Consider the following 12426-nt stretch of genomic DNA (forward strand, 5'->3'; position numbering starts at 1 on the left):
CACCTATCCACTCCACCCTCTCCTCCCTGACCTATCACCTTCATCCCCTCCCCCACTCACCCATTGTACTCTATGCTACTTTCTCCCCACCCCCCCCCTCCTCTAGCTTATCTCTCCGCGCTTCAGGTTCTCTGCCTTTATTCCTGATGAAGGACATTTGCCCGAAACGTCGATTTCGCTGCTCCTTGGACGCTGCCTGAATTGCTGTGCTCTTCCAGCACCACTGATCCAGAATCTGGTTTCCAGCATCTGCAGTCTTTTTACCTCCTGTGCTGTACTGTTCTATTTTTATTTTTACATATAGATTTGGATGAGAATGTGTCCTGATTAGTAAGTTCACAGGCATCACAAGACTGGAGGAGCTGTGGATAATGAGGACGATTGCCAGAGGATATGGCAAGTTATGGATAGGCTGGAGACTTGGTGAAGAAATGGCAGATTGAGTTTAATCCAAATAAATGCAAGTTGATGTAATTTGGGAGATGTAATACAGGACAGAATTAGACAGTAAATGGTAGAACCCTTAATAGAGTCATAGAGTCATACAGGATGGAATCAGGCCCTTCAGCACAGCTTGTCCATACCAACCACGTCTCCTAAACCGAACTAGTGGCATTTGCCGGCATTTGGCCCATGTCCCTCTAAACCCTTCCTATTCATGTACCGGTCCAAATGTTTTTTAAATGTTGTAATTGTACCTGTCTGTACCACTTCCTCTACCAGTTTGTTCCATGTGTGCACCACTCTGTGTATGAAAATGTTACCCCTCAGGTCCCTTTTAAATCTTTCCCCTCTCACCTTAAATTATGCCCTCTATCTTTGGATTCCCCTGTCCAGGGAAAAGATGTGGGCTATTCACCAAATATCCATGGCCCTCATGATTTGATAAATCTCTGTAAGATCACCTCTCAGCCTCCTACAGTCCAAGGAAAAAACACTCCCAGCCTTTTCAGCCTCTCCTTTTAACTCAAATCTTCCAGTTTCAGTAACATCCTTGTAAACCTTTTTTGCACCTTTTCCAGTTTAATAATATCCTTCCTATCGCAGGGTGACACAAATTGTACCAAATGTGTCTTGGATAGCCATTACATGATGTCCCAACTCCTGTACTCAGTGCTCTGACCAAACATGCCAAATGCTTCTTCACCATCTTGTCTACCTGTGATGCCACTTTCAAGGAACTATGTTCCTGCACCCTGAGGTTTCTTTGTTCAACAACATTCCCCAGGGCCCTACTATTAACTGGTTTGTTATACCAAAATGGAACACTTCACATTTATCTAATTTAAACTCCATCTGCCATTTCTTAGCCCCCTGGCCCAGTTGATCAGGATCCAGTTGTACTCTTAGATAACCTTCTTCACTGTTTACTCTACCATCAATTTTAATGTAATCTGTGACTTACTAACCATGCCTCCTACATTCTTGTCAAAATCATTCTTTAAAATGAGGAACAACAATGAAACCAGTACCGATCCTTGTGGCACAATGCTGGTCACCCAACTCCTGTCTGAACAACAACTCTCTACCACCACCCTTTGGCGACTACTTTCAAGCCAATTTTGTATCCAGTTGGCTAGCTCTCCCTGGATCCTGTGTGACCTAACCTTGCTCACCAGTCTACCAGGCAGAACCTTGTTAAAAGCCTTGCTAAAGCCCATATGGACAACATCTACTGCTCTGTCTTCATCTATCTTTTGGTCACTGCTTCAAAAAACTCAATCAAGTTTGTGCGACATGATTTCCCACACAGAAAGCCATGCTGACTATCCCTAATCAGTCTTTGTCTCTCCAAATTCATGTAGACCCCTGTGACCAGTGGAGTGCTACAAGGATCAGTGCTGGGCCCTCTACTTTTTGTCATTTACATAAATGATTTGGGTGCGAACATATGATGTACAGTTAGTAAGCTTGCAGATGACACCAAAATTGGAGGTGTAGTGGACAGCGAAGAGGGTTACCTCAGATTACAACAGGATCTGGACCAGATGGGCCAATGGGCTGAGAAGTGGCAGATGGAGTTTAATTCAGATAAATGCGAGGTGCTGCATTTTGGGAAAGCAGATCTTAGCAGGACTTATTCACTTAATGGTAAGGTCTGAAAAGGGTTCAGAAAAGATTGACAAGGATGTTGCCAGGGTTGGAGGATCTGAGCTACAGGGAGAGGCTGAACAGGCTGGGGCTGTTTTCCATGGAGCGTCAGAGAATGAGGGGTGACCTAATAGAGGTTTACAAAATTATGAGGGGAATGGATAGGATAAATAGACAAAGTCTTTTCCCTGGGGTCGGGGAGTCCAGAACTAGAGGGCATAGGTTTAGGGTGAGAGGGGAAAGATATAAAAGTGTCCTAAGGGGCAACTTTTTCTCGCAGAGGGTGGCACGTGAATGGAATGAGCTGCCAGAGGAAGTGGCGGAGGCTGGTACAATTGCAACATTTAAAAGGCATTTTGATGGGTATATGAATAGAAAGGGTTTGGAGGGATATGGGCCGGGTGCTGGCAGATGGGACTAGATTGGGTTGGGATATCTGGTCGGCATAGACAGGTTGGACCGAAGGGTCTGTTTCCATGCTGTACATCTCTATGGCTCTATGACTCTATGACTCAGATCCCGCTCCAACAGCTAACCTACCACTGGCGTCAGGCTCACTGGTCTCTATTTCCCTGGCTTTTCCTTGCAGCCTTTCTTAAATAATGGCACATCATTAGCCACCCTCCATTCTTCCAGCATCTCACCTGTGGCTGCTAATGATACAAATATCACTTCTAGGGGCCCCACAATTTCTTCCTGAGCTTCCCACAATATACTGGGATACATGTGATCAAATCCCAGAGATTTATCCACCTTTGCAAATGTGAAGATCTCCAGCACCTCTTCTGTAATGTGGACCACTATTTATCTCCCTAAGATCTCTAGCTTCCATGTCTTTCTTCACTGTAAATATGCAAAATATTCCTTTTGGATCTCACCCATCTTCTGTGGTTCCATACGTAGACAGCTTCATTGATCTTTAAGGGGTCCTACTCTTTTAAACAAAAAGATATGAGCAGAAAAATCAAGACTCCCCCAAAACCATCCAAACAGACACTCCTGGGATCGGGACAGCACTGGGTAAAATACAGAGATAAGTTTACTCTATATTTAAACAGAAAGGAAAGTTTCCTTGACTCTTGAAACAAAAATAAAGTCCCTTTGACTCTGGAAGATCAAAATCAATAAACAAATGCAAAGAAAATGGCTTTCCCCTGATTCAGTCCCATCAACCACTTTGGCTTAGGGACAACAAGGGTTTGAAAAGTAAACTAAACCTTCCCTGACTTGTTCAAAATCAAAGGAAACTAAAAGAAACCAAAATGCCCTCTTGTCTATCTCAGTCAAACACACCTAGGACAGGGACTACAAGGGTCTAAAATTCAAAGAAAAGTTCCTTGACTCATTTCAACCAAGAATAAAATGCCCCTCACCCTGATCCTATCAAGCACAACTGGGACAAGGACAGTATGGAGATGAAATAAAAGCCCCCTTGACTCTTTCGGGGAGTCCAAAATCAATTTGAAAGAAAAATGAAACAGCCCTTTCCCAGGCAGAAAACCGCGAACAATGCAAGCTTAAAAAGTCGAATGGAAACTTACACTACTAACTCAAATATCACTGTTTGAGAAACGATGCACTCCAGCCCATTGGCTATGAAAGGCTACACTGTACTGGTGACCACTGCGTGCTCCTGATCTCGGGACACTTGACTGTGGATGTAACCGTGAAAGAGGGGCAGTCAGAACTAACGCACCCCTTCTCTGCTCACTGCCTGCAACTGTCAATGGCCATCTTGGCCAGCCCAGGAGCAAAGCCGCGGGAAGGTCCACAGACCTGTCAGCCCCTCCACACCGGATGACCAAAGAAGAGGATCGTGGGGCTGAAGTGCAATCAAATGTTTAGCAGCAGCCCTGTCAAAAAACCATAAGTTTAACAAATGAGCACACTTCACATAAATGTGAGAAAACCATGTCTTCCATGCCACAGAACGTACACATGGTCTGGTGCCCAGTAAGTATGTTGCACGGGACTGATGCACACAGCACTCTCCACTCCACATACCTGATGTAAGGGTGAGGACTGCTTTGTAAAGGGACGTCTACAGGGGATCTTCACCGCTGGAGGGCAAAACATCACACCAAAGTGTGTCCAGGGAGAGGGCAAAGGCGTAGCAGTGGAGAGTGCGAAGCATCAACCAATCCAGATAGCACCTCTGTGCCATTCGAAAGGATATCCCTGAGATGGCTCACATTGTGGGAACGAGTCTGTAGCGTGGGTAGTGTGGGACCAACATCGAGTTCTGGTTAGACAGGGATCAGCTTGTCCGGATGTCCACCACACGCCTCAAGTGCACGTGAGGTATTGGGGCTGAGTACCTTGACCGTCAGGCTTTGGATGACTCGGGTGGTGGATAGACACCCTCTCAGCCAACTGTGCTGGCGTCAACCAGCCCGCTCCTCTGCTAAAGGCCCCTATTCTCTCCATAGTTACTCTTTGTCCTTAATATACATCTAATCTCTTAGAATTCTCCTTAATCTTATCTGCCAAAGCTATCTCATGTTCCTTTTTGTCCTGATTTTGCTCAAGTGTTTTCCTACGCCCCCAGTACTCAAGGGATTCATTTGATCTTGGCTATCTATACCTGACATATGCCTCCTTCTTTTTCTTGGCCACATGCTCAATATCTCCTGCCAGCCTTTCCCTTTACACTAACAAGTCTGAACTGTCTTTAAATTGCTTTTGAAAGCCTCCCACTTGCCAGACATCAACATGCACAAAGATCTAAGTGTACGGATCCACAGTTCCCTGAAAATGGCCATAAAGAGTGGATACGGTAATCAAGAAGGCATGAGACATGCTTGCCCTCATCAGTCAGGATAGAGAGCATAAAATGGGCAAAATTATGTTGCAACTGTATAGAACTTTAGTTAGGCCACATTTAGAATATTGCATATAGTTCCAGTCGGGATCTACTAGCAGTATAGAATCTTTGAAACACAGGATCCCCTCAGCACAGAAAGAGGCCATTCAGACCATTGAATCAGCACCAACCTAGGACCATCCCAGCCAGACCTAGCTTCCTACCCTGTCCTTGTAACCCTGCAATTACTATGGCTAATCCACCTAGCCAGTACATCCCTAGACAGTACAGACAATTCAGCATGGCCATCCCACCTAACCTGCACATCTTTAGGCTGTGGAAGGAAACCAGATACTGGATTAGTGGTGCTGGAAAAGCACAGCAGTTCAGGCAGCATCCGAGGAGCAGTAAAATCGACGTTTCGGGCAAAAATTCCTGATGAAGGGCTTTTGCCCGAAACGTCGATTTTACTGCTCCTCGGATGCTGCATGAACTGCTGTGCTTTTCCTGCACCACCAATCCAGAATCTGGTTTCCAGCATCTGCAGTCATTGTTTTTACCTTGTGGAAGGAAACCAGACCATCCAGAGGAAATCCATGCCGACACAGGGAGAATGTGCAAACTCCACACAGACAGTTACCAAAGGCCAGGTCCCTGGCGCTGTGAGGCAGCAGTGCTAATCACTGATTCACATGCTGCCCTAAGCTTTGAAGCCCCATGATATGGAGCTTTGGAGACGGTACAGAAACAATTTACCAGGTTTGGTTTGGACGGTATTAGCTATGGATGAGAGATTGGACAAAACTTGGTTTGATTTCACTTGAATGTCAGGGGATAAGGGGCGACTTGACAGAAGTTTATAAAATTATGATGGATAGAATGGATAGACAGCATTTTTTTCCCAGGGTGGAAATGTCAATTACTAGGGGACATAGGTTTAAGGTGAAAGGGATCAATTTAAAGGAGATGTAAGGGGCAACTTTTCTTTTACACAGAGATTGGAAAGTTCCTAGAATACATTACCAGTGGAGGTGGTGGAGGTGGATACAATAGCAATGTTCAAGAGGCATCTTAACAGATATATGAATACGCAGGGAGTAGAAGGATATGAACCACACAGAGGCAAAAGGTTTTTATCTTAAAAGGCATCAGGTGTCAGCGCAGTCCTGGTGGGTTGAAGAGCCTGTTCCTCTGCTGTACGTTCTTTGACACAACCAACTAGCATCGCAGAACAGCTAAAATCAGTACCTAATTGTATGCCCATTCTCTACTGCAATAAATTATTTCTTAATTGTTGAAAAATTGATATTGACAAGAATTAAATTCTCTTCCAGGAAAGAAGATTGGCACCTGGCTACTATAATGTGGACACAGGAGACTTCAGTCACAGCGAGGTTTCCCGTAAAGCAGCAGGTCCTGGGTGGGAAAGAGCATATGAAGTAGAAAGGTTTGCTCAGACACCACAGTCATTCTATAAAGAACAAAAGCTAAAAAAGAAGTTCTTGGTAAGTAATGTTTTCACAGACTATTTTATTCATGTTGTTCTGATCCCAGCTAATGTTACTACTGGACAAGTCAGATGAAAGACTGAAATCAGGTTTGATAGATCATTTTTTTTGTTTCTTTTTGGCAATGTGGTCTTTCACTGAAACATAAAGCATGAAATTCCAAAGATTTGGTTTCGATAATAAAACAGAAGTTTATTACACAAAAGGAACAAGATAAAGTAAAATAAACCAAGCTATTTACATTTAACATAATTTAAAAGGCTTCGAAACATGATAAAATACAATATCCCAACAGTAATCCTTTACAGTATTCAAACACACAAGAGAATTCCCTTCTCTATCACATCCATATGTATGACTGAGCTGTTGCTTTTGATTCTCAGTTTCAAGAGTTCAATAGCCTACTTCCTATTTAGTCACAACTGAACTTTAACTTTCTCAGCTTTGAATAACTCCTTCAGGGTTTGAACCAAACGTGTTAGCTCTGTAACTTTCAAACTAAACTCTTGCTGCTGAGGTAACCTATTACAGGTACACAATCCTTTATCCGACATCTTTGGGGCCAGTTGTTTTTCAGAATTTGGAATTCTTCGGATTTCGGAATAAATAACATTTTCACAGTGAAGTTTTAAAAATTACCTAACAGCAGATGCTCGTGTGAATAGTATGAGCGCTGAGACTCAATTGACGCCTGCCCGTGCTGGGTCACGCCACCACATCTCATCTGAGTAAAATGATTTGAGTGGCCGTGGAGTTGGGTCACCTGTTCACATACCAAAATGATGCTCCATAAAAATATTTTGTGTAACAGAGCTTTTTGGATAAAGGATTGTGTACCTGTACTAACATTTCTAAACTAACTCCTTTTTCCAGGAGAATTCTTACCATTAACTTCAACCATGGCATCTGTGAAAAGAAACCAAAAGCTTTTCCAAGCTATACTTCTTCTCCCAAGCAAAATAAGTCAATCTTTGATCCTTCTAATAGATGGAAGCTTAATGCATGGCAAAATTTACTCTGTATAGCCTCTTAATGCAAACTAATTTCCATTAGCACTCCAGGAACTCTGTCTCTCATTTTGTTTCCAAAAAGCAGAATTACTGACAGGTTAATCATTAAATCATCTTATAAACAGTGTTAAAACCCACATGCCACTAGTTCAATATTCAAACTTCAAAATAAATAATACTACTATATATATAAATTACTCACCTTACATCATAACATTTCCTTATTCTCTTTGAAATGGAGAAATCTTTCAAGTTAAGACCTTTGTTCATTAGCAGTACATATACACCAAAACCCAAATTATAGTCTACCTCTTTAAATGTATCTGGGTGCTGTTTTTTGAAGTCTAATTATTTCCTTGTTTCTAATTTAAAACATAAGTTTTAAACACAAGTCCTGTTGTTATAAAAGCATGTTTAAACAGTAAGTTAGAGTATTAGATTATGACTGATACTTAGTACAATGCAATAAGATCTGAGTTGAAAAGTGTGTTGCTGGAAAAGCACAGCTGGTCAGCTATGCTTCATTTTAGCATAAGCCCTTCACTCCTTATGCTTGAAATGTTGATTCTCCTGTTCCTCGGATGCTGCCTGACCCACTGTATTTTTCTAGCACCACACTTTTCAACTCTGATCTCCAGCATCTGCAGTTCTCACTTTCTCCTTATAAAATCTGAGTGCCTGGTTTATGCTTTTAACCAGAGGGTGCAAAGTTATGCTAGCAAACAGAATAATTTCTGACCTGTTGCGATGTACTTTCTTACAGTTCCTGTACAGATTGTTAAGTGTTGACTGGGAAATTAATTTCTCTTTAAACATGTGAAATCATAGAAACAAACACAGAATACTGGAAAACTCAACAGGTCTGGCAGCATCTGCAGAGAGAGAAAAACATAGATTAAGATTTCCAGCAGCTGCAGCATATTTATTTTAAATAAAGAATCATCAAACTGAACTTCACATTTTAGATATTTACTAAAATCATCATCAGCTAAAAGTGATACACTAAGCAACAGGAAAATGTGTTCATCATTAACTACTTAATATTAACAGAACACAATTCCACTTCTATATGTTACTCCAAACTTTCAGCAGAAATGTATAGTCTTTTGTTTAAAAATCCCAAGTTCCTCCCAGTTGAAACTGGACCCGTTCTTCCTGCCCCACAAGTATGAATTTTGCACTGTCCTTTTAAACTCCCTTTCATCCCATCTTCAGAGCATAATTTAATGGACTTCCACTGGCAAAGTACCCTCTGGTGAATCTAGTTTTTAACTGTCCACAATCTTTGTTTCCTTGAATAGGGTTCAGTCCTCAAAGAACTCCACATGATTAATCACTTCTCACTGCCCCAGAAAGACCTTTCCCGACACGGCTATAATATTTTCCAACCTCTTCCATTGGGCAGAGGATACAAAAACTTAAACACATGGACCAACAGGTTCAAGATTAGCTTCTTCCCCATTGTTATTAGATTTCTGAATGGACTTTGCAAATTTCAAATTTAATGTTGACCGAGCTCTCCGTGCACCTTCTTTGCAGCCATAACATTGTATGCTTTGCTCTGTTCTATTACCCTAATGCACTTTGTATGGTATAAGCTGCCTGTATTGTGTGCAAAACAAAACTTTTCACTGTACTTAGGCACATGTGACAATAATAAATCAAATCAAATCAAACCAAATCAGCTCTTTTTCTCCGTCTGAAGATAATTTAAACCATAATCATCTTATAAAGTGCAGCATCATAACAATTAGAGAGACCTGGCTAAGACATAAAGAGTCTGGGGTGAATGTTGAATCTTTTATACTTCACAAAAGAATTACAAGCTAAAAGCAAATATGGCTTGTTCGTTATCAGCAAAACTTTGCACCAATTAATATAATAGTATGCTTTTAAATCAAAATTAGGACAGCCATCTTGGGTTCCATTCAGGAACTAAAAAAAATAGAATTCAAGAGAAATACTATATTTCCCAGCAAAAATGTTTAATGTCAGAATCTTTGAAGGTCAGTACAGGGAGTCGGATGAGCTGGTGAGGAGTCGAGTGGAGTTATGGCCAAGGTTTTTACCTCTCCTCTGCCTACACATTCCTAATTTCAGCCATCAGAGAGACATTGGTAAAGGTGACCAAATGTCCCTGTTCTGTCTAAATACTCCTCATTTTTCATTTAATATCCCTCTGCCTAACAATTTCCGAAATCCAAATCTCCTAATTTTCATTTTTCCTTCTTTTAGGATGTAGAAACTGGCCCTTGTTCGAGGGAGCCTGTGTGAAATGCTATACCTCTTCTTTTAAACAAGTATCACAGCAAACTGCATTACGTTAAAATGACCTCTCCCCCTTTCTATCTCCAAAGAAACTGCCATATTTTTTGCCACCAATAGCCCTCCATTGTTGGTTGTACCTTTTAAACCATCTACAGAATAGAACGCTAATTCTGGCTGGATGTATTCTGGGAATTGACATCACATGGCCTTCAATCTTCCATTGCCCCTTCCCCAGATTCCTGGCATTGGTTGATCATCATGTCAGTCATCATAGAGACCCGGTTTCTTAACGTTTTTCACTGAATGCCTGTTTTGACTTCTGAAAATCTGGTCACTCCAGAGATCAAATCCTTCTTGGCATTCCCCTGACTTCCCCCTCCTAATGCATCCCACCCCCATGTGGAGGGCTATTTGCATTTGGTCAAATATGGCATCCTAATTCATATCTCTTAGAATGTTTAAAATCGCACAACACCAAGTTATAGTCCAACAGGTTTATTTGGCAGCACGAGTTTTCAAAGCACTGCTTCGTCATCAGGTGGTTCCTGCAAATCTTAGAATGTGGGATCTTAGCATTGCAAAAGATTAAAATTGTGTCTGGTGTCCTTGTTCCTCTGAGATTAGTTCAATCCTCCTAATGATGTAAGTTTCCATGTTAAGTAAGTTTAGGCAACTTCAAATCTTATGTCCCCAAAATTAATTTTATGCAACTCAAAATAGGATTGCAAAATGTCATAATATTTCACTTTTTTTTCAGAGAGTTAATTTTTTTAGTCTCCTTTATTGAATTTCCTGGGGACTGTAAATTGTGCTAATCTTGTAGTAAAATAGGAAGTGAAATGGAAATATTTGCTATATCTTTATTGGTGGTGTTACATTAGCTAGACTATGTATATTTTCACATATTTTTTACCTTATGAGGACATGGCTGGCTTTCAATCAATGCTTTCTGGTTCAATGAGATTTTCTCAGATTCGGAAAAACAATGAGATTTGCTAACACATCATAATCGAGGCAGGGATTTTACCATGCAATAGAAATTCAGGAGAAATCCAGGCCATCCATGGCACTGGATGCAAAATAATTGGAACAAATATTCTATTCTTTAGAACAGATAAAACTCACTTCACTAAAAACAATTTTGAAATCTGAGAATTTGGTTTAAATTCTGCTGAACATGATATTTATATGAAATGTTGTTTAGACTCTGTGCAATTTGTAAATAAGAAAAGGAAAGCCTAGCAGTCAAAATTGAGGGGATAAAAAACATTTTTGTTTTTTTTTAACTGCAGGAAACAAACCTTGGCCCAGGCAAATATGAGATCCCACATTTCCTTGACTTATTACAGAAGAAGAATCCTGGAAGCAAAGGCATTTGTGACACTAACGAGGAGCGCTTTAAACAGCAGAAAGATGTAAGGATTTAAATTATTGCCTTTTTAGACAACTTCTGATGCACATTTCTGTAATATGCAGATAACAAGGTAATGTAAAAAAATAAAAATGCACATTTTCAGTGAATTCAAAGGCAACATTTCTGCCTTTGTATATTGACATTAAAATAAAACTTCTACAGAATCAAATCCATGTTACTTATATAAAGATTTATAGAAAGTTTACAGAAAGTTTTTAGAAAGAGTTTATAGGTCTACATTTATTGCATGACTGTTCATATCTCCCTCAATATGCCAACAATTTTGACTATTATTCTGCTAGTCTGCTCTGCTGGTTGACCATAACAGCTTTGAAACTGAAAATACCAGCACAGTGCAGAATGCCAAAAAGTTAACCTTACACTCTTTAATACTAATAAGTATATATTTGTTAGCAATATTGTGCAGAATTGTTTGTTGCAGAACTCATAAACTTTATTTTAAGAATGGTGTTAACCTGAAAGACACATTTTTCATGCTGCGTCTAAAAGAGTTAATTCTTATCACATCAGAATATAAAGTGGAAATGATTACATTGTTTTTACTCTGCTCTTTTTTCAGATTGGTAGCCCAGGTCCCGGTACATATGGAAAGGGTGGGATTCCTACTGCAGTCCTGGAGGAGAAAGCAAAGATGTCTTTTGGGTCACAAGGAATAATGGATTCAAAATCTGCAAAGAGCCGAACACTTGATACATTGGTAAGGATATCATTCTGTTGTATTCCTTTAAAGAATCACAGGTCATAGAGTCATAGAGATGTACAGCATGGAAACAGACCCTTCGGTCCAACCCATCTATGCTGACCAGATATCCCAACCCAATCTAGTCCCACCTGCCAGCACCAGCCCATATCCCTCCAAACCCTTCCTATTCATATACCCATCCAAATGCCTCTTAAATGTTGCAATTGTACCAGCCTCCACCACATCCTCTGGCAGCTCATTCCATACACATCCCACCCTCTGCGTGAAAAGGTTGCCCCTTAGGTCTCTTTTATATCTTTCCCCTCTCACCCTAAACCTATGCCCTCTAGTTCTGGACTCCCCGACCCCAGGGAAAAGACTTTGTTTATTTATACTATTCATGCCCCTCATAATTTTGTAAACCTCTATTAGGTCACCCCTCAGTCTCCGCGCTCCAGGGAAAACAGCCCCAGCCTGTTCAGCCTCTCCCTGTAGATCAGATCCTCCAACCCTGGCAACATCCTTGTCAATCTTTTCTGAACCCTTTCAAGTTTCACAACATCTTTCTGATAGGAAGGAGACCAGAATTGCACGCAATATTCCAACAGTGGCCTAACCAATGTCCTGTA

The 12426-nt window shown here is 40.9% G+C and overlaps 1 protein-coding gene across 1 annotated transcript in view; it reads left to right on the top strand.

The window, feature by feature from the left end:
- LOC122554760 (lymphocyte expansion molecule-like) overlaps positions 1-12426 on the top strand; it is a 37802-nt gene that overhangs the window by 16101 nt on the left and 9275 nt on the right. The window contains exons 3-5 of the mRNA XM_043700136.1: positions 6229-6399; positions 10973-11095; positions 11675-11812. Coding sequence (XP_043556071.1) covers positions 6229-6399; positions 10973-11095; positions 11675-11812 — 432 coding nt within the window. The remainder of the gene's footprint in view (positions 1-6228; positions 6400-10972; positions 11096-11674; positions 11813-12426) is intronic.

This window comes from Chiloscyllium plagiosum, chromosome 11 (assembly GCF_004010195.1).
Source record: "Chiloscyllium plagiosum isolate BGI_BamShark_2017 chromosome 11, ASM401019v2, whole genome shotgun sequence".
Lineage (NCBI taxonomy): Eukaryota > Metazoa > Chordata > Chondrichthyes > Orectolobiformes > Hemiscylliidae > Chiloscyllium > Chiloscyllium plagiosum.